The 23,754-nt window shown below is 38.2% G+C and overlaps 1 protein-coding gene across 13 annotated transcripts in view; it reads right to left on the bottom strand.

Moving 5' to 3' along the window:
* Positions 1-23,754, bottom strand: part of fryl (furry homolog, like) — a 467,472-nt gene that overhangs the window by 91,686 nt on the left and 352,032 nt on the right. For all 13 annotated transcript variants that reach the window (XM_072569022.1, XM_072569030.1, XM_072569038.1 and 10 more), the window contains 6 exons: positions 23,515-23,702; positions 22,795-22,889; positions 20,556-21,151; positions 12,689-12,786; positions 5,969-6,139; positions 4,974-5,114 (listed from right to left, as the gene is read on the bottom strand). In XM_072569022.1, coding sequence (XP_072425123.1) covers positions 4,974-5,114; positions 5,969-6,139; positions 12,689-12,786; positions 20,556-21,151; positions 22,795-22,889; positions 23,515-23,702 — 1,289 coding nt within the window. The remainder of the gene's footprint in view (positions 1-4,973; positions 5,115-5,968; positions 6,140-12,688; positions 12,787-20,555; positions 21,152-22,794; positions 22,890-23,514; positions 23,703-23,754) is intronic.

The following is a 23,754-nucleotide window of genomic DNA, read 5'->3' on the forward strand; positions in this document are numbered from 1 at the left end:
AACTCCACCCAAGCCATAATCTTAAAAATCAAACACGCTCACAAATTTACACACAGCTATTTATTATGCTTTTGCTACTGCAACAATGAGTGAGAGTGAATGAATCAAATATGGCCAAGAGCTGAAATCAGTTTGTACTTTCTCTTCTCTTTTCAAAATGAATCATTATTCCAAATTGGTAATTTATATTTTATTTTGTTGAATAACTAAAACTTAAATTTATTGTTCACAATGTTCACAATACAAATCAATTGCAACTGATGAAATTATTGCAAGATAATTATAAGGCATTTATTAAATTGAAAAAGCAAAGTGAGTGCTACTGAGGGAACCTGATGAATTAATAAAAAATAAGCAATGACAGATGAACTGAACAGCACTGAGAAGATGCAAATAACATCCTAAATATAACCGTGAATCAGAAGGAAAAGCAAGACAGGAACTTAAAACATATACAATCATTAGGAAAATGAAGTAACTCCATATAACCATCACTAAATCACCCTTTATTTACACATGGAATATCCTTGACACTGATCCAGCTCTCTCAGAGCCAGCTTTCAGAATGAACAGACACCTCTGTTTATATCTGTTGGTCAGAGCTCCCTGACTGGATCAGATTAACAGCCCCAATCAGGAAACTCATTTCATGAGGTACATGTGGCTGACCGTGTGATAAATACTGCAGGAAAAGGTACTGAGAAGGTCATTAGAACTATCAGCAGACAGGTCCCTGGCCTAACCTTAGGGCACTAAAACAAATGAGAGAGTAGATGCACCGAATTTCATTTAAAAATTTTTCGAAGTCCTGTCATATTGGAAAAATAGCAAATGTGATTCCTCTTTTCAGAAAGGAGGGAGACAGAACACAGGTAACTACAAGTTGATTAACGTAAAGTTTATTATAAGGAAAATGCTACTACTTATTATTGAAAAGATTACTGCAGGGCAATAACAAAACCTTAATGCAATCAGGTCATCAGCTTGGTTTTGTGAAAATTAAATCATGATTGATGAACTTGTTAAGAATTTTTCAGAAAGTAACAAGCCACATTGATAAAGGCAAACCACTGGATCTTGCGTACTTAGATAACCAGAGTTAAAAATCACAACACCAGGTCATAGTCCAATAGGTTTATTTGGAAGCACTACTTCCAATAACCTGGTGTTGTGTGATTTTTAAATTTGTACACCTATTCCAATACCAGCACCTCTAAATCATAGATGTCCAGTGGTATTTGTCAAAATGCCTCATCAAAGGTAAATGCATAAAATAAAATCTCATGGTGTAGGGGTAAAATATTAGCACATGAAGGTTTTCATTAGTTAAGTTAAACTTTTAGTCAGAAATTTTGTCAATAATAAATTGGAACCACAAATATGTAAAGGCAGGATAAAGAATGGAAACATGCAGTTGGGCAAGGTCAGGAAAGCAGGAAGTGATAGACAAGAAAGTAGAGGCTACATAATCAGCGAAGATAACGGAGGTCTTCAGTGAAAGAACAGCTAAAGTCTGTGTAACTATTGGAAAATCTACATTAGAACATGAGGTCAATGTACGATGAGAATTGACTGGAACAGGAATTCGATGTGACTTGCGCACAAAACCTGAAGACATGTAAAACTTTCCAGAGTTAGTCTTACACTGATAGATCAGAGTCTCCTTGCTTACATGTGAATAAACAATTGTTGTCCTAAAGCTCTGTCTCCTGGCAGATTGTTAAATTGAATGATAGCACACGGGTAAAGAAATTTTTGGCTAATAGGTATCACAGGGTTGGTGCAAATGGGTTATGTTCAAGTTGGCAGGATGTGACGAGTAGTGTACCACAGGGATCAATGTTGAGGTCTCAGTTCTTTGTAAGTTATATTAATAACATGGATGAAAAGACTGAATCTATGGTTGCTAAACTTGTGGAGGTACAAAGATTGGTGGGAACGCAAGTTACGAAGAGGATTGTTATGAGTCCGTAAAGGGATACAAATAGATTGATTGAGCGAAGCAAAATTTGACAGATGTAATAAAAGAAAATGTAACCTGTTGACTTTGGCAGGAAGAATAGAAAAGTAGCATATTACTTAAATGGCAGGATTGTAGAAAATTGATGCTACAAAGGGATTTGGGTGCTCTGGTGCATGAATCACAAAATTAGTCTGCAGCCATAGCGAGTGAATTGACAGACAACTGTAATGTTGTCACTTATTCGAAGGGCAATGCAATATAAAAGTAGGCATGTTTTTCTGTAGTTGCAAATAGCATTGGTGTGGGCACATCTTGACTGTATGTGCAGTTTTGGTCCCCTTATTTCAGGGAGGGTGCAAGTGTGTTAGAGTCAGTTCAGAGAAGGTTCACTCAACTGAACCTGGGTTAGTAGTTAAGTAAAGGGAGTAGGTAAGGATCAGAGGAGATAATTCATACATGAAAAAAGATTGGACAGGCTTGACCTATACCCATTGGAGTTGACAGGAAGTTATCCTGTTGAAACATACACGATCCTGAGGGGGGGAAATGAGTGTGAAATCTGAAAAAGATGTTTTGCTTTGTGAGACAGATTTGGTTTTACGGACACAGTTGTAAAGTCAGGAATTCCATTTTTAAGACTGAGATGAGTTCTTTTTCCTCAGGTCGTTGAAAGTCTTTGGAGTTCTTTTCCCTTTAAAGCAATGAAATGGAAAAATTTAAGATTTTTAAAGCAGGTGAAGATTGACTTTAGACTAACAGAGTCAATGGTTATTTTAGTTAGGTGGGAATGTAGAGTTGAGGTTACAATCAGATTAGACATAAGTTTTATCAATGCTGCAGCAGGTTAGAATAGCTGAAGGGCCTATTCCTGCTCCTAATTCATCTCTTCATAAGAATGATAAGATCAGGATAAATACTATGCAGCTAGCACTATTTCTTTAAAACTAAAAAATGTAAAAATGTAACTCCCCAACCTTATGCTCCAGTTCGAAAAGCAGAGCTTGTTTTCTGCATGTGTCTTCCCATCATCCGTACAGAATATTCCACAAAAATATATTTCCTTCAATGTACGACATACAGTTATCAGAAATATCAAATTCTGCATCCTCACCCAATCCATTGCATCCATCCAATCTATTACTCACTTTAACAATTGTACATACTCAACTGACAGCTGAAATTCCATCAAAACCCTTTCAGAGTTAAATGGTCATGGAGGATAACAGCAAGTCCAAATATTGTCAGCCCAAAATTTATAGCAATCACTGAATTCACAAGCTTCTCCATATACCAGATAAATAACTAAGTGCCTTGTTATTAAAATCACTGTCTTAAACATCTGACTTCTCAATCTAATTATTAATTGGCTCTTTTAATAACAATCTAGATATTCGCTTAGTTTTTTCTGTGAGGATCTATTCTAGTGAGGTAAATAAATATAGTTGAAATGGCAAAACATTTCATGAAAAGCTCATACACTGCACTTCTTGTGGCAGTGCATGCCAAAGGATAACTCTAAAAACAAATCAAAGAAGAAAAAACTTAAATTCCCTTTAAGGTATAGCTTTTAAAGTGAAAATGTTTGTTTTTTACACAGTTCCTCAACAGCCATTCATGCTCAACTGAAATCTTCCTGAGGCAACATAATTTGGAGATGCCGGTGTTGGACTGGGGTGTACAAAGTTAAAAATCACAACACCAGGTTATAGTCCAACAGGTTTAATTGGAAGCACACTAGCTTTCAGAGCGACGCTCCTTCATCAGGTGATTGTGACCTGATGAAGAAACGGTGCTCCGAAAGCTAGGAGGCAACATAGGAATTGCGAAAAGCACTACACATAATTTAAAAAGTTGTCTTGTTTCATTTTCCACATATTTTAATCTACAGTGTTTTGAGTGCTCACAGGTTAATTTGAAATGCAACAAACCGTGTCTCAAATTTTAAGATTTATTTGCAACAGAAGATGGTACAAGAGGTCAAATCATTCCATGCATGGCCAATCAATTAAGAATTCCACCTAGGTCTGTGATGAAGTACTCATGTATTGAATTGCTTCGTTAATGACAGAATGAAGTTGAACATTCCCTGTTTCCTCAGACTATTCTTTTTCCTGGATATAATCATAAAATCTAATTGAAGCTCAGATTTGAATTAACATGATAATTTAAATGGTCTCAAAACATTTGCACTTAGATACCAGTGTGAAATTGTACATAATTCACTTGACAGAACTGCAAAGCTTACTGACATTTTTAAAAAAATTGTTTCTCATTCAAATCTCATGTCCTCTACATGTAACACTGCATAAATAAACCTCAGTATAAGCTTAAAGTATATAAGTTTAAAGTATATCAGCTTACCTCTTGATTGACCTTATAGACTCAACATAGAATACAAACACATAGGATTATTTTCTGATTTCATTACAGATTTCTAGCATCTGCAGGAAAGATTATGGGGTTTTGCGACTATCCCATGTCATCAACCGCAGGGCCCTGTTTAAACCCCTCAGCACTCGCACAGAGAGACAAACGAGATTGCACATTGCTCAGGTACATACCCTCTACAGACTAAGCAGCAGGCTAATCACCTTAAGTTCAACAAATGAGAAGTCTAGTGCTAGGTCTGGGGATTTGTATTAATTAAATAATAAAATGAAAAACTGCTAATATTGTTGCAAGATGCTTCCCACAGGTGCCAAGTCAACCTGATATAATGGTAATTTAAATGACTCAATCTCTATGTACAAACTAAAAGTTTTATTCTTCTGGTTTGAACTATACGTTTGTGAGACAAAGATTGAACTAGGTATTGCAGAAATGTTTTATTTGTACAACAGGCTGCAGAGACAAATCAAAATTTTTTTCAAATATTTCAGTTGGAAGACACTTCACACCCACCTTAATGAATTAAAAAGCAAGAACTTCAAAATATAATTTGCTCCAAGTAATTGTATTGCAGCTCAGAAATGAGATAAGCTTTAGCACAAGATTTATTTTTATGACTAACCTGCACATACTTCCCAATGATCTTCATGATTTCCAAATTAAACTGTTTTACTGGAGCTCCAGACAGATCAATGTGACTCAGAAGGCTATAGATAATCTGTAGCAATGACTGCTGCATACTAGTTAGGCCCTTTTCTAATAGCTGTTGAGAAAAATAGCACAGAGGTAATACCTATACAGGCATTTCAAACAAAAAAAATCCATAGAATTTTAAAAATGCAATTTGCATTCATTGCTACCAGCAATGCACAAGCAAAGGTGATGTCATAAACACTGTGGCTTGCTAAATTCTATCCTTGTGTATTTTGCAATTAAAGTTTCAAGGAAATTTACTGGCTCTCCAATGGCCTTGCTCATATCTCATTATGGGAAAACAAATTTCCTTCTGCTTGCATCACAGTTATTAAGTATCTGGACTTCCAGAATCTGGAGTTTATGATGTTCCATCCATTGGCAGTGACATACCAGTTGTAGATGTAAATGTGCGATGACAAAATAGGAGTTGAGGAGATGCATGGTAAACGTAATGTACTACAGACAGCCATTATTTTAAAAGTCCAATGCTTCAGCACTCTAGTTGGAAAAGTGGAAAGCTTAAGTCAATTGAATTGAAAGAAACAAATATTAAAACTGGGATGATTCAGCCATTGTGATGAAAATTACAAATACCAAGAACGTAAGATCTGAAGGAAACTCGTAAATATAGAATAAAATCATCAGCACAAGACTGTTGGTGCTGTGTGTTAAACGGAGAAAATAACTGACAAGTTAAGAACCTGGAATGGACATTGAGGTCTGGGAGGGAACCAATTAACTCAGAGTGACATGATGAATTCTTCATTTCAATAAAAATGAGGTTAAGTAGTCTTGGTTCTTGTATAACACCGGTCAACAATTTAAGAAAAAAATGCAGGTTAATATTTCTTCTATGCTTTAACACAGACAAACTCTACAAAGAGACATGTCGGCTAGATAAACAAAAAAAAGGAAAATTACCTCAGCTAAGTAAGTGACCAGGTTCAAAGTGATGTCTGAGAAGGCATCATGTAGGTATCGGCAAACCACATTAATCCAATTTGCACTGTCCCGTGAATAACTGTGTGTGCTATAAAGGCTCATCATGTGAGCCAGGTTCGAAAGCGTGACGGTTTTTTCTTCTGCACAGACCTAAGACAAAAACATGACAGGTACAGACATTAAAACCTTGAAAACTTTGTTACCTGAATACAATGCCAGAGTGTCCACGATTTCAGCCTCTGTTTCTTTTTCAGAGCCATTTCAAAGATCCTTTAAAAAACTTATCAACTAGAATGATCTGTGGAGAAAGAAGTAGAATTAACATTTTTGAGTTGAAAATTACTGTTCTTTGGAACAGGTTCACCTTGTTTCTCTTTGACAAAAAGAGTTGCTTGACTGAATGGGTTTTTCCCATAATTTTCCATAATAATATTCCAGGGTGGTAGCGGCATAGGGCTCCTCAGTCCGTGTCTCATCCACTCCATCTGCTTTCCTTTTCGTTTCTTTTCTTCTGTTTTCCTTTTTTTTCTTGTACTTACCTCCTGTGAAGAACTTTATTGCGATGACTGAAACCAGGGCATACTCGAGTGGGTCCAGGGTGAACTTGTGGCAGAAGATTCCAGTAAGACCATGGCTGAGCAGTTGGTGGAAGAGTAAACACAAGACCTGGTGGCTGCGACATATGTGCTGGTGATGTCGGTGTGATGGGCCCAGCAGCGAAAGATAGTGTCTGATGATTGGTAACTTTGATATTAATTGGGTCAATTGTTAGAGTTGGACTAGTGATGGCAAAATGGGCACCCCAGTGATGTCAGTGGAGAAGGCAGCATCTGCGGTCAGCATCAGAATCAGAGATATTGGGCTTCAGTCACCATGTGGAAGGTCTGAATTGGTACTCCTGGAATGGGTTGTAATGCAGGGGCACTGGTGGTGCCCAGAGCACTTTATGGAGACCCCCCAACTCAACGTTGAGCAAAGCACAAGGTGGGAGGAAGATGACTCTGATTTTACTTATATTTAAATCTTCTATTTTAATTTCAGTTTAATATCTTAATATCTTCTTTTAGTCAAAATGATGCCGGAGCAGAGCGACATATTACACTTTCCACTGTATTTATTTGATAAATACAAGTGACAATAAATCATTCAATTCAATAATTTCTGTTTTTATTTCAGATTTACAGCATCCACAACAATGTTGTTTTTACATTAAAAATTCTGTTCTAAGATTATTACTAATAATCCTAGGGTATTTGATTTCCAAAAGGGTATGTGGACCTTGTAAAAAATTAAGATTTAGATTTAGACCATAAGGCCAAGGAGTAGATACAGGCCATTCAGCTCATCAAGTCAGCTCCATCTTTCAATTCGATCATGGTTTATTAATACTTAGCTCCACTTTCCAGCCTTTTCCCCATTACCCTCACTTTCTTTACTGATTAAAAATCTGTATAACCTACCCTTAAATAAATTTGACAACTCAATCGCTACCTGTGCGGTAAAGAAATCCTCAAGTTCACCACCCTAGAGCAAAGTTTCTGATTTAAAAGGGTGACCTCTTATTCGGGAGATTATACTCGCGGGTCCTGGACATTTCCATGAGAAGAACAAGCTTTCCACACCTGTCAGGTCCTCGAACAGTTTTCTATGTCTCGATGAGATCGCCTGTCAATCTTCTAAACTCCAATGACTATAGACTCAATCTCTCCTCATAATACAGTCCCTCCATACCCAGAATTAGTCTATGAACCTTCTCTGGATTGCCTCCAACACCAGCATATTTATCTTTAGATAAGGGGCCCAAAATTCTTAGCAGTATTCCAAATAAGGTCTGATAAATGCCTTGCATGGTTTTATTAAGACTGCCCTACTTTACACTCCATTCCCTTTGAATTCAAGACCAATACTTCTTTTGCCGTTTTTATTACCAGCTGAATTTATATGCTAACTTTTTGGTATTTCTACATGAGGATTCCAAGATGCTGTAAGATCTGTGCTGTAACTTTCTGCAGTCTTTCTTCAGTTAAATAATATTCAGCTCAACTCTTTCTGCCAGTGTAAAAGTACCATTTTCCCAAATTAAATTCCATCTGCCACATTTATACACACTTGTTTAACTCATCTATAACCTTGGTAGATGCTTTGTGTCATCTTCACCACTTGTCTTCCCATCTATTTTTGTGCCACATGCAAACATGGCTACCAAATGTTCTGTTTCCTGATCCAAGTCATTAACATTTATTGTATATAACTGCAGCTACAGCACTGAACCCTGGGGCATTCCGTAATTACAGACTGCACTCATGAAATTGACCCCTTAGCCCATTACCCTCATCTTCAATTAGTTAGGTAATCGTCTATCCATGCTAATATATGGTGTGGACGTGCTGGTGTTGGACTGGTGTGAACAAAGTTAAAAGTCAAACACCACCAGGTTTTAGTCCAACAGCTTTATTTGGAAGTACGATCTTTCGGAGTGCTGGTCCTTAGTCAGGTAGCTAGTGCTAATATACTCTAACATCATGGGCTCTTATTTTATTTGACGTACAGTAACTTATCAAACCCGACTGAAACATCAAATACATTGCATCCACTGCTTCCCCTTCATCTAGTTTGCTTGTTAGTTGCTCAAAGAACTCTAATAAATTTGTCAGGCATGATTCCCTCTTCTTGGAGCCATGCTGATTGTGCTTGATCATACTATGAATTTCCAATTGCTCTTCTATTACATCCTTTATAATGGACTCTAATATTTTCACACAGGAACAAATATTCTTTTTATTTATTCGTTTGTGGGACGTGGGCATCATTTGCTGACCAGCATTTATTGCCTGTCCCTATTTGCCCTTGAGAAGGTGGTGTTGATGAACTGCCTTCTCGAACCGCTGCAGTCCACCTGCTGTGGGTTGACCCACAATGCCAATAAGGAGGGAATTCCAAGATTTTGACCCAGTGACGGATGCCATTAGGGAGGGAATTCCAAGATTTTGACCCGTTGTTCCTTCCAAAGTCAGGATGCTGAGTGGCTTGTAGGGGAACGTGAAGACGGTGGTGTTCCCATGTATCCGCTGCCCTTGTCCTTCTAGATGGAAGTGGTCATGGGTTTGGAAGGTGCTTTCTGAGGATCTTGGGTGCATTCCTGCAGTATATGTTGCAGATAATACACACTGCTGCTACTGAGCACCAGTGGTAGAGGGAGTGGATGCTTGTGACTATAGTGCCAATCAAGCAGGCTGCTTTGTCCTGAATGTTGCCAAGCTAGTGTGCTGTTGGGGTTGCACTTAACCAGGCAAGTGCAGAATATTCCATCACACTCCTGACTTGTGCCTTGTAGACAGTGGATAGACTTTGGGAAGTCAAGAGGTGTGCTATGCGCTGCAGTATTCCTAGCCTCTGACCTGCTCTTGGAGCCACTGTTTTTATGTGGCGAGTCCAGTTGAGTGTCTGGTCAATTCCTGATAACCCCTAGGATGTTGACAGTGGGAGATGGAAACATGGAAACACCATAGAATGTCAAGGGGCGGTAGTTAGATTATCTCTATGATGATGGTCATAGCCTGGCATTTGTGTGGTGTAAAGATTATTTGCCACTTGCCAGCCCAAACCTGGATATTGTCCAGATTTTGCTGCACTTGGACATGGATTGCTTCAGTAACAGAGTTGTAAATGGTACTGAACATGATGCAATCACCAGCAAATATCCCTACTTGTGACCTTATGATGGAGGGAAAGATCATTGATGAAGCAGCTGAAGTTTGTTCGACCTAGGTCATTATCCTGAGGAACTCCTGCAGAGATGTCCTGGAGCTGAGATGACTGACCACCAACTACCACAACCATCTTCCTGTGTGTCAGGTATGACTCGAACCACCAGACAGCTTGCCCCCAGATTCCCACTGATTCCTGTTTTACCAGGGCACTCTGATGCCACACGCAGTTGAATGCAGCCTTGATGTTAAGTAGGCTGTCACTCTCACCTCAGGAATCCAGCTCTTTTGTCCATGCTTGAACCAAAGTCAGGAGCTGAATGACACTGGTGGAACCCAAACTGGGCATCACTAAACAGGTCATTACTGAGCAGCTGTAGCTTGACACCATTGTTGATGACACTTTCCATCGCTTTACTGATGACCAAGAGTAGACTGATGTGGCGGTAATTGGCAGGGTTGGAGTGGCAAATTCTGGAGCAGAAATCTTCAGTACTATTGCTGGAATGATGTCAGGGCTTGTAGCCTTGCAGTATCCACTGCCTTCAACCATTCCTTAATATTAAATGAAGTGAATTAAATTGGCTGAAGATTGGTATCTGTAATGCTGGAGACCACTGGAGGAAGCTGAGATGAATCCACTTGGCACCTCCGGCTGAAGATTGATACAAATGCTTCAGCCTTATCTTTTGCACAGATGTGCTGGGCTCTTCCATCATTGAGGACAGGGATATTTGTGGAGCCTCCTCCGCCTAGGAGTTGTTTAATCGTTCACCATCATTCAGAACTGGACGTGGCAGGATTACAGAGCTTAGATCTGATCGGTCGGTTGTGGGATTGTTTAGCACTATCACTTGCTGCTTTTGTTGTTTGGCATGCAAGCTATCCTGTTTGGTGGCTTCTCCAGGTTGATACCTCATTCAGGTATGCCAGATGCTTGCTAGGCCATTTCAGAGGGCAATTGAGAGTCAACCACATTGCTGTAGGTCAGGAGTCACATGTAGGCCAGACCAGATGAAGAAGGCAGATTTCCATCCCTGAAGGATATTAGTCAATCAGATGGGAAAGTTTCAGCTATTTCATGATCATCAGTCAACTCTTAATTCCAGATTTTTAAAAATTGAATTCCAATTCCACCATCTGCTGTGGCAGGATTTGAACTCAGGTCCGCAGAATATTACCTGGGTCTCTGGATTAATAGCCATCGCCTTCCCTGGTTACCAGCTGTTTACAATTTACATCAATCATTTAGATCCGGGATTTAAAATGTACCATTTCCATATTTGTAGAGGTGGGAGTGAGAATTATGAGGAGGGTATAAAGACACTTCAAGGGAATTTGGAGACACTGAGTGATAGTCTAAAAATGTGGCAGATAAGAATACAGACAGAATTATTAGTGACCTTACAGTATCCTTTGGTAATAGTGATCATAATATCATTGAATTTCACATTCAGTTTGAGGGTGAGAAAAGTTGTTTCAAGACTAGTATTTCAACATTAAAAAACAAGCAATAAAGGGCACGAAAAGGAGAGCTAGCTAAAGTGAAATGCCATATTAGGTAAGGGATAGGCCTGCTGAGAGAGGGTTGAGAATCTTTTGAACATTCTTCTTCCAATGGCAGCAGAAGCAGAGTCTAAATATTTTTAATGTAAAGATGGTGGTTCTTGATAAGTAAAGGGATGAATTGGCATAGTTAATAGGTGGCAATATAAAAGTAATTAGATTAACCATAATGAAAATGACAGAGTGGGATCAAGGGTCTACTTCTACTCCCAGTTCATAGGTTTGTATGCTGGACAGTGTGAGGTCATCGCTTTGTTAAGAAAAAAACAAAAACACAATATCTATCTTAAATAATAAAAGGGCAGGAAATGTTGGACTTGAAAGGAACCTGGAAATCCTTGTTCATGAGTAAGTGAATGTTATAATACTGTTACAGCAAACAATTAAGTTAGCTAATGATATACTAGCCTTAATACAAGAGAATTTGAGTGCAGCCAAGAGGAAAGATGTCTTATTGCAACTGCATACAGCCTTGATAAGACCACATCTGAAGCAGTGTGTCCAATTTTGGTCTATTTACCTAAGAAAAGATATACAGAGGAACCACGATTATCCGTATATCGATTACCCAAATTTCGGAATATCTGAAGATGATTTCAAGGTCCCAAAAAAAAACGTTACATCAAAGAGTTAAGTGTAATCGATTTACCTGTACTGAAGAACATGTGAAAACGCTGGCAAAAACAAAGAAACACAAGCAGCTCAAGCATCAGCAACTGGATATATTTTAGGTAAGGGTTGTTACACAGCCCTTTGCACAAGTAAGTGTTTTACAGTACAGGGTATTCCTGTCACTTTATCGGGCTGTTATTAAAAAAAAAGGCAGCGAACATAAATGCATGCGCAAGGCGATGCTTCTATCTTTGTATCATGAGACTGAATTCCCAGAGACTGACAAGTGCTCTTGCAATCGTGGAAAACGTTCAGGACCTTGTTTAATGCTGGGATTTGATATACAGTATTTATGTGATGGTAAGTCCTTCTCGTTTTAACCTGTAACTTGCAGAATGCAAGGATTAATTGGTTTAAATGGCAGAATCATTAAAATCGTAGATTTAAACAAATTCTCCAATATAGCACAGCGTTAGATCAGTGTGGCCTCCCATGTTTAAGGTAAAATCAATTATCCAAATTATTGGTTATCCCAATGAATAGTGCCCATCCACCTTGTTTGGATAATCGAGGTTCCTCTGTATTTGCCATAGATGGAATGAAAAAAGGCCTTCAGAAATAGGAACATGAGTATGACAGTGTTCCATGAGGGGAAACATCCTCTCAGCATGTACTCTGTCAAGCCGTTAAGGAGAGAATCTTTTAAATTCTCTGTCCTAGAGAGCTGTGGAGGTTCAATTTTCAAATATTTTCAAGATGGAGTTTATTTTCAGCCTTCCAATATTTATGTACTCATTCATAATTGTGTACATACCTTTGCTATTCTGTCAGCGGTTTCCTTGCAGAATTGGGTAGGGTTATCAAAATGTTGAACTAAATGAGGTAGCAGGCACAGAATATTTAATGGGAACCCTGAAAAATAAATATAAGTCTGGTCAAATACAGATTATGTCATAATCAGGAATAATAAATAAATGCACATAAATTAGACCGCATAGAGGTTAATACTCCACCTATAGAAAATATTAACAAAGTAATTCACATTACTAAATGAACTGAGATTTAAATTGCTACTTGACTGGTGAAACTGGAATTCTTATTTAGTTAGATTCTTATCAAGCTAAGGCAACAAAGCTAGAAAATTCCACTTCAAAAAGTATTTACTACTTTTCTTGTAATTATTGAAATTGCCATTAATTCTAATCAGTTTGCAGTGAATCAAATGTTCATGAATCAAGTTATATTAAATTCCTACCAGTATTGTAAAGTGAAGATTTTTGGACAGAAATAAAGATGTCCATTCAAGTTAGTTAGATCTTTTGATTTTGGTCAGAAACTTAAAATTATATTGCTTTAACAAAGCTAGAAGCAGGCATGAACACAACAAATGTAAGATTTCAGGAGCTGGTGATATAGTGGTAACATCACCAGGCTAATAATCCAGACACTCAGGTATTTGCTAGACTCATGATGATCATGACAACCATAATCGATTATTGTATCAACCCGCATGGTTCACTAAGTTACTTTAGGGAAGGTCTGGCCTACATGTGACTCCAACCGACAGTAATGTGGCTAACCCTCAATTGCCCTTTGACAAGGTCTAACAAGCCACACAGTTCAAAAGGAATAAGGGATGAGTAGAAATGTTGGCCTTGCTGGAAATGCTCAAATCCCATGGAAGAAACTTTAACAAAATAAATACTTTGAATTGTTTTTGCAAATCCTCAACAGAATATATCAAAATATTCTTACAAGGTCTGTTCTATTAATATTTTATGATTAGCTTTCTGTACAGCTGTTATTATTCCCAGGCCTATTTATGAATCAAGGAATGTAAAACTACAGCACCTGACCATCTTTGGTCCACAATACTTAAGACTACTTCTTCAGCTTGGTTTTGAATCGAAACCAAGCATCCTGCATTTTCTCAATGCTTTTCAAAAATAATTTCAATATTATCCGAGTCAGTTGTAAGCAATAACCACATGTAGAAAAGCGTTGCATGTTCTAACAGAAACTCATTGCAAAAAATAAAATCATACTTGCCTGTTCAGTGCTGCCATAATAATCCTGATCCTACAATCTCCAGAAAACTTATTTTATCTTCAAGTTTTCCAATTTTTAAAAAATGTTAATTCAACCTCTTGTTAATTTCTATCTTAAATCACTTAACATCTGTTTCTAAACAAAATTTTCAGCCTTTTCTCACAATCTCTGATTTCTAGTATAATTCGAGTGCTTCCTCACTGCTATTTCCAGCGTTGTAATATCTACAAAAGGATATTCAAATCAGCAAGCAATATGCCAACAATAGTTAATTGATTAACCAAAGTTAAGCATCAATTTAATATTTTTAAAAACATTAAATGTGCTTAAGTATAAAACCCAGAATACAATTTTCTTTTTTATAGCCTTGCATAACACCCAATGTCAGATCTCTCTTACAGGAGAACTGAATTTGGAAATGTAGTGTGTAAATGTGGAGTCAGGTTTTCTGAAGACTGGAAATCTCAAGTAAATTGCTACTCTGCTCCGTTTTTATGCCATGAAACAGCTCCACATTTCCAACTGGAGATGGTGATTTGAGCACCTTCAGAAATGCAGAGCCAAACTTCTATTCTGACAGTCCACACAGAACAGGCAGGAAATAATAACTACGCTCACTTTTGCAAAACTGCTGTATTCCGAAATTTAAAGCTTCAGAATCACAGATAGCTGCTGTCAAGTGAAAAGTACGCAAGGTAAATGTGGGCTTAGGGTGCTGGGTGGATATTGTGCCGTGGCTATGGAGTAAGGTGCTAGGTGACAATGGGGCCCTGTAAGTGATGGAATGTTAGTTACATCAGTGTTGGTGGAGAATCAGGTCACTGAGGACTCTGCAAGGGGCACTGGATCCAGCAGTGGAGGAAGGTGAGGGTGAGATCCCAGCGCAGGGGAAGCTGGAATATCGGGTTTGCAGAGAGAGGTGGTTGGGGAAGGGGGTTGAGTCCGGGTGAGGTACGTTATAGGAGGGTAGTTGAATACTTTCTCAGGAGTTGGTCTGTGTATTTAATAGTCTAATGGTTCTAGGGTAACTATTTAATATCAGTAGACATTTCAAATTCTCTGATTTAAATGGATATTTTCAGAAGGTCCCATGCATAGCGGAATTGGCCAATGGAATCTTTAAATTTCCCAAGCAATTACATTACAGCTTGCTACGATGGTGGAACTCCATCTGAAATAATTATCAGACCAACTGGAGAATCAGATAGTTTTTAAAGCATTTTACAGGCAAAAAAGGCGAGTAACAACATAAATGCCCATATTTTTATTGTGAAAGATTAAGAGTAATAATGGGCTAATCTGTGTATGGTTTTAAAATGGTTACATTTTGAAATATCTCTTCATCATAGATCACAGCTAAGTATAAAGGAAGGTTCCAAGCTATCCTCATGCACTTTTTCTTGGATGCAGAGCTAACAAAGATCCCATCATGACTGAGTAGGGAAATACAAAGTTTACTCTTGTTTTTTTTAAAAAATTCGCTCATGGCATGTGGGTGTCCCTGGCTAAGCCAGCATTTATAGCCTGTCCCAAGTTGCTCTTAAAAAGTTGGTGGCGAGCTGCCTTCTTGAACTGGTGCAGTCCATGTGCTGTAGGTAGACCGACAATGCTGTTTAGGGAGCTAATTCCAGGACTTTGACCCATCAGCACAGAAGGAACACAATATATTTCCAAGTCAGGAAGGTGAGTGGTACTCCCCCACCATCAACATCCTCACAGTTATCATTATCTGGACACTGAACTGGACTAGCCATATAAATACAAGAGCAGGACATTGACTAGGAAGTAACTGGTCAGTGCAGCAAGTAACTCACCTCCTGACTCCTCATAGCCTGTCCATCATCCACGAGGTACAAGTCAAGAATGTGATGGCGAGTGGCTTGGAGGGGAATTTGCAGGTAATGGGATTCCCATGTGTCTGTTGCCCTTGTCCTTCTAGCTAGAAGTGGCTATGGATTTCGAAGGATTTTGGTGAATTTCTTCGATGAATATCTGCAGTGCATCTTGTAGATAGTACACAATGCTGTGACTGAGCATTAGTGGTGGAGTGACTGTATCTTTGTGGATGCGGTGTCAATCAAATAGGGTGTTTTGTTCTGGATGATGTCAAGCTTTTCGATGTTGTTGGAGATTCAACTAGCCAGGTAAGTGAAGAGTATGCCATCACACTCTTAACTCTTGCCTCTAGATGATGGGCAGGATACATGTAATTAGGTGAGTTGCTTGCTGTAGGACTCCTAGCCTCTGACTTATTCTTGTAGCTAGTGTATTTATGTGGCGAGTCCAGTTCAGTTTCTAGTCAATGGTAACACCCAAGATGTTGACAACAGGGGAATTACACAAATTGCTGAGAAAGCATCACACTATCAGGAAACATTTCAGGACAAACTGCAAACTGTTTATTGAAAATATGAAATACACCAAGAAGCAAGTTAAGCCAGCATGCAAAAAAGCAATACAGTACTTAACTCTCACTTTAATACTTTAAGCCGAGTCTTTTGATGAGCTTTTTATATTTACTTCTGGACTCTGAGTTCTGACTCACCAAAATCACCTGTAAATACAGTTGCACCAAGTGAACCAAAGAAAAGAAGCAGTTATAAATTTTATGTCAAAGGAGCCTTCCACATCAAGGATGCTAATTTCTTTATTAGGAGGACACCTCAATATGCCATTTCAAACACAGTATCTGTCTCTTGTACTGACGATCATGCAAACTTTGAATAATTAATCAATCCAGTTCTATCCTGATGAGGATCTGTCTACAAGTGACTGACGTACAAAATTGGGATGTTCTTTATTGTTAATATCTAAATTCCTAAGTATATATCTCATGTAAGACTAAGACACGTCACTTACAAAGTAGTCAATATATACCAGTTTAAATTTGGCATTAATCTGTCACATGTCCCAATAGTTCTATAATCTACCTGAAAACAAGTTATCACAACTAAAGCAAATTCAATGGGAATAGTAGCTGGTCTATGTTTGAAAAGAAAGGAAACAAACTACAAATGTTAGAGTTTGTAAAAAGGATTGAATCTCATTCCTTTACAACTATAAGGCACATGTAATATAAAGACCATTTCACATTTCAAGAATAGGTAGCTTTATTGTACTTTGTTTTTAACAGACTTGTGCTCAACTGTTTAGGCATGAAAGCTCATCATTCTATTTGCTTTGCTTGCTGCTCTGCAATGATTGAACATGGTTAAAGTGGAGTTAACACACATTCCCAGGTTTCCTCCAACATTTTCTCCACTGTTTGAAGCAGTGATCAATACCCTGACTTTTTTCTCTCTTGCAACTATTGAGTTGCATTGAAATTCTTTCGCTTGACTAGTTGCAGCTGTTTCTGCTCGCTTTACCGTCACATTTTATTGGTGGTTTCTTAAGTACTTTAAAGTCAACTTCTCATTCTACTTAAACATCTTGTGAATTTGACCAATTTACATTGAATTTCTGAATCAGGTAAATGAGAGCAGGAAAATATAATCTAGTGCATACCACAAAGCACATCTGCTCGGCCTATCATAGAGCTTCACAGTATAGGAGGCCCCTCAGTCCATCACAAGAGTACATGAAATATAAACAGGAATGGACTTACGGTGCATCAAGCCTGCTCCATCAATTAACATACACATTGTTGACTTTAGGCTTCAAGTTCAACTTCATGCTGATTTCCCACTTCCATTGATTTTGTAAGCGAGCAAAATCTGTTTATTCCAGCCTTAAATATATTCAGAGGAGGAGCATCCACACTCCTTGGGATAGGAATCCATAGATTGGCAACCCTCATTAAGTTGTTCACAGTTCAGTGATAAAGCATCAGTCCTTTATCCTAAGGTTGTGCCCTTATGTTTTATAGTCCTCCAAGCAACAGAAGTAATCTTTCAGCATCTTCTCTACTAAGCACCACAACCACCTGAAGGAGGAGTGGCACTCCGAAAGCTAGCGTGCTTCCAATTAAACCTGTTAGACTATAACCTGGTGTTGTGAGATTTTTAACCTTCAGAATCTGATATGCCTAAATGAGATCACCTGTTATTCTTCTACATTTTTGAGAATTTAGGCCTAATTTACTTAGCCTCACTTCAGAGATATGTCTTCATCTCAGGTAGCATTTTAGTGAACCTTTACTGCTATGTTTCCAATGCAAATTCAGTCCTTTCTTATATAACACGATAGTTCCATTTTTGTGTAATCTTGTGTTCTAAGAAAAATCGCACAATAGCCGCAGCATTAAAACTAATGGGGTCAGATTTGTGTTGTGGTGAATACAGGTAAGGAAAGTTCATGTGCTGCAAATAATGGTCTAAATTTTCAGTCGCATTACAGCCAATTAGCGTTGAAGAGACACATGTTATAGCAGAACTGACTATACATCCTTTCATAAATATAGGAACTAAAATGACACACACCATACTATACAGTTTTTTAATGTTTTTCTTACTCCTATAGTCCAAACCCTGGCAATAAAGACCAAATGGCTTTTGCTGTGCTTTATTTATTCTTCTGTCAAAAATGAACAACTTCACATTTTACTACATTATACTTCATCCACCATCTTGGTGTATGCTCATTAACCTGCCCAAACCTCTTTGCATACTCTGTCCTTGACACAGCTTTTCTTTCCACCTAATTTTGTATTATCCAGCAAACTCAAATATATTATTCTCCTTGTTTCTGCATCCAAATTATTCATAAGAACTGTAAACAGCTGAGGCCCCAGTACTTCAAGCACTCTATTATTCACCATGTGCTGCAAGGATCCACTGTTGTCTGTCATTTATATAAAAGGTTTGGATGAGAATAAAAAGAAGCATGGTGAGTAAGTTTGCGGATGACACCAAAATTGCTGGTATAGTGGATAGTGAAGAAGAATATCGAAGAGTAAAACGGGACCTTGATCAGATGGACACTGGGCTGAGGAATGCAGGTGAAGTTTAATTGAGATAAATGTTAGACGTTGCATCTTGGCAAGACAAATCAGGACAGGACTTACACAGTTAATGGTAGAGCCCTGGGAGTGTTATTGAACAGAGAGACTTAGGGGTACAAGTACATATTTCCTTGAAAGTGATGTCACAGGTAGACATGGTGGTGCAAACAGCATTTGGCAAACTTGCTTTCATCAATCAGAAGTAAAAAAAATCACAATAACAGGTTATAGACCAATAGGTTTATTTGGAAGTACAAGCTTTTAAAGCTTGTACTTGCAAATAAACCTGTTGGACTATTACCTGGGGTTGTGTGATTTTTAACTGTGTCCACTCAGTCCAACATCTGCACCTCCACTTCATCAGTCAGAGCATCAAGTAGAGTTGTTGCCATATTACAACTGTACAAGACAATGAAATGGTCACATTTGGAGTACTGTGTACAATTCCACTCAATTACAGGAAGGATATTATTAAATTGACAAGGGTGTAAATAAGATTTACAAGGATGTTACCAAACGTAGAAGGTTTGAGTTTTAAGGAGAGGTTGGATAGACTGAGACTTTTTTCCCCTGGAGTGTCAGAGGCTGAGGTCATCTTATAAAGGTTTATAAAATCATGAAGGACACAGAAAGGTAAGGATCCAAGGTATTTTCCCCAGGGTAGGGGAGTCCACGACTAGAGGTCGTAGGTTTAAGGTGAGAGGGGAAAAATTTAAAAGGGACCCGAGAGACAACTTTTTCACACAGAGGGTGGTGTGTATGTGGAACGAGCTGCCAGAGAAAGTGATTGAGGCGGATGCAATGACAACATTTGGACAAGTACATGGATTGGAAGGGTTTAGTGGGATGAGAGACATGTGCAGACAAAATGGTTCAGTTTAGGAAACCTGGTCAGCATGGGCAAGTTGGATGAAAGGGTCTGTTTCCGTGCTGTATGATTCTATGTCTGCCCAATCGCTGCTTCATATCTGTCATCCAATCTTCTAATACCAAGTCATGAGCACCTTTTAACCAGGAGAAAGTGAGGACTGCAGATGCTGGAGTCCAGAGTTGAAAAATGTGGTGCTGGGAAAACACAGCAGGCCAGACAGCATCCAAGGAGCAGGAGAATTGATGTTTCAGGCATAAGCCCTTCTTCAGGATTCCTGAAGAAGGGCTTATGCCCGAAACGTCGATTCTCCTACTCCTCAGATGCTGCCTGGCCTGCTGTGTTTTTTCAGCACCACATTTTTCAACACCTTTTAACCAGTTGTACATCACCTATATGGTGTCTTTTGATAATTCAGGTATACCACATTTACAGATTCCCTTTATCTACTCAAATAACACTTACAAATTTGTCAAACAGGATTGTTTTTTAGTAGAAGCCAAGTTGTCTTAATCATATCATGCTTGTCTAAACATGTTCTTGAGATGTCCACAGTAACAGACTCTAGCATTTTTCCAATGACTGATATCAGGCTAAGTGAAAAATGTTTATTTTCTAGTCAGCACTTTTCACTTATTTGTGAAAGTCATGCGTGGCTTTTGCCACGCCGGTCCAAATCTCGGCTTTACAGGAGATAAAGGTGAATAGTTCCTTTACCATTCCCAAATTTTTATTTTAATGCATTAAGATTTTTTTTAGAAATAATTAATGGCAAAGTAAGAATGATGTGAAAAGAAACTTGAAAATGAAAATAAAACATACCTGCCACCTGAGCTGGATCCACCAGAGTGTGTCTAGAGATGGAAATCAGTTTACTCAGGAGATGAACAGTCATATCCTGAGTGGAAGATGAGGTAAAGCCCTTAAGGAATAACTGCTGGAGGCCAGGAAAACTGTTCCACTTTAGTTTGCTTTGTACTTTTTCAATCTTCTCCCGACTCTCTGCTTTATCCAGAGGCAACTGTGTGAGCAGTTTGTTGAGCAGTTTTAGTGCCAAAAGGTATTCATATTCATAGTCTGACTCTAGTAGGGCTGTAGCTATCCAGAAAATGGTAGCCATCAGGCTACTTGGATCAGTAGTTGGCTGTTGGTCTGGCATTTCTCCCTCTCTAAGAGAGGACAGGCTTCGAGTCCTTGCTAGGTTACCATAGTTCATCCTCCCATCCAAAATATCCAGTGTATTACTTCGACGTCTGTCTCCCAGTAGACTGGCTCGTAAAGAGTTACTTCTCGTATGACAACTATGATGAGTCAGGAAACTACTGGTACTGAGTGGGCTTGTGCTTAAGTTTAGTTGTCCAGTGCTTTTCCTGTTAGCTGCCAACTTAGTGCCCATTAAGGAATCAGTTAAATGTGTTCTATAATACGATGAAGAAAAAATACAAATGCAAACATCAGTTTTTATGTTTAAGGTACATGCAAATTAATATTACTCTGCATAAATAAAACTCATGTAGAATTTAACAACTTGCTTTCTGTACACGAATTATTTCTTTACGGTTTGTGTTTAGTTTCAGCCAGGACTACTTTTAAACTCTTGTGGCAATCAATTCATCTTACGATTACCATTATGCTTAAATTTCTTTGACCGAATCTTAACTTTTCCCTTAACAAAGTGTGACATATTACAAAAATTAATTTCTGCCAATGACAAATACAGAATCACATTTATATGCACAGAGTGAACTCAGTCATTAGTAGTCTATTATATTCGGAAAATATTTGTTCACAGGTTTATCAAAATAGAAATGGGCGGCACGGTGGCACAGTGGTTAGCACTGCTGCCTCACAGCGCCAGAGACCCGGGTTCAATTCCCGCCTCAGGCAACTGACTGTGTGGAGTTTGCACATTCTCCCCGTGTCTGCGTGGGTTTCCTCCGGGTGCTCCGGTTTCCTCCCACAGTCCAAAGATGTGCAGGTCAGGTGAACTGGCCATGCTAAATTGCCCGTAGTATTAGGCAAGGGGTAGATGTAGGGGTATGGGTGGGTTGCGCTTCGGCGGGGCGGTGTGGACTTGTTGGACCGAAGGGCCTGTTTCCACACTGTAAGTAATCTAATCTAATCTAAAAAAAGCATATGCAAACTGCTGGCAGTTGATCAGTAAGTTCGAACCATTTTTTTTTTGTCTTTCCTGTTTATGGCTCAGTTAAGACCTTTACTTCCTCGCAAAGACTCAAGGCCAACAACTAATGCAGTCAATGGTTAGTCACCCATAGCCAAAGCGGTTGCCATAAACACTTAGTAATAAACAAGCCATGCTATGCCTGGAACAATTTTACATTCTTCTAGCATTTCCCTACACTAAGTGGTTGATCAGAAGCTCAGCTGGGTGTGAGGAGGATTAAAATCACTTCTTTTCTCATGTTATTGAAGTGAATTGTACTCTAGTTACCTAATGACATTGCCTAGTTCCCTCTTCCTGGTGAGACAATTGGCCAACAACAATTAGTTGGAATGTCAAAGTGTGCTAATGGGAGATTATAATTCACATTCTTAATGACAATTGCATTTTCAAAACCAAATAGAACCATAAACTTGCAGATAATTTCAAGTGATTTTTTAAAAATAAAAGTGCATTCAAATAGAACTCCTTCAGGTTACTAAAAACATGTACAGATTACAAGAATCTGTTCAGCACAGTGATTTCCTGCATCATCATGATTCATTTCATCTCTTGCATTTTACCAAACAATATGCTTGCAAACAAATAACTTAAATTGTCTACTTATATAGAGATATAAACTTCTGGAATTACAAAGATGATGAGTGTGATCAATATCATCCCAGGATACAGAAAACCCACATAATCTATTTGCTTGCTATGTGCTGGAGAATGTTTTGAAGCAAATACCTAAAGTCTTTTGTTACAGGTGTTGAGATAAAAAAGGACATATGTTTAGATTAAACTATATAACATTTAAACACAGATACAAAATAAAATAGACAACAACAGTCAATTGTCAAATGATCAAAGATCATATATAAAGCCAAAAATACTTACTGAGAAAGTGCGGAAAGCAGATCATACTGTTTTATTGTGTCTGCTAATGTGTCAATGGCAGACTCAAGAGTGAGCAGTAGTTCTATAACAAAACCCTGTTAATAGAAATACTTACATATAATTTCACAATTCAAAGAATGCAAACACAACAATGTACAAGGTGAACTAATTTTTATTAAGAGGCTGAATGACTGAAAATTAATGAGAATAAATATTTTCTTCTGTAATGAACTTTCCAGCAAAATCAGCAACAGTTTGAAATAGCAACTGCAGCTGACTTTCCTCTGATGAGACTGAATTTGCGGAAATCAATTGTTCTACTTCAAACGTGGGTCTAGCTGAAGTAAACAAACTCAGCACACAGACGAAAGCTGGATTCCTCTAAAATACAAACTTAAAGCTAGATGTAATAGAGAGTTCAAATTCATGTCAGATGTATGCTGCAACAGACCAATTTCATTCACATAAATCAAAAAATGATAATGCTTTTTGAATAATGAATTTATTACTTGAAATTGTATTAAATAGAAATGTAAATGAATCAAACCTGACTAACACTTTCAATAATCAATAGTTAGATATCTGTACCACTGAGATGTCTGGTTCAGAATGTTTTCTTGATTCTGAATATAATAATGCACTGGCATACAATCCCAAAGGTGACAATAATAGTGATCAGCACAATCATTTTGTAACTTTATTAAAAGTCTTATCACGTACCTGAGCCTCTTCCCCTGCATCTCCAACTGTTTCAACCAGTCTTGACAATACATCAGACAGTGTAGTTACAGTCAGTGGCTGTTTTAGAGCCCTGAAGATCTGGAATGATCTTCCAGCATAATGTCTGTTAGAACATGAAAGTGCTGTCTGCAAGGCCACTTCACTGAGAAGTTGCTCTAGCTGAAAACCTAGTTTAGTTGGAAATAAAAATGCCAGGAAAGAAAACACTGGATTAAAATG

The sequence above is a fragment of the Chiloscyllium punctatum genome, chromosome 1, assembly GCF_047496795.1.
Source record: "Chiloscyllium punctatum isolate Juve2018m chromosome 1, sChiPun1.3, whole genome shotgun sequence".
In the NCBI taxonomy this organism is placed as follows: Eukaryota; Metazoa; Chordata; class Chondrichthyes; order Orectolobiformes; family Hemiscylliidae; genus Chiloscyllium; species Chiloscyllium punctatum.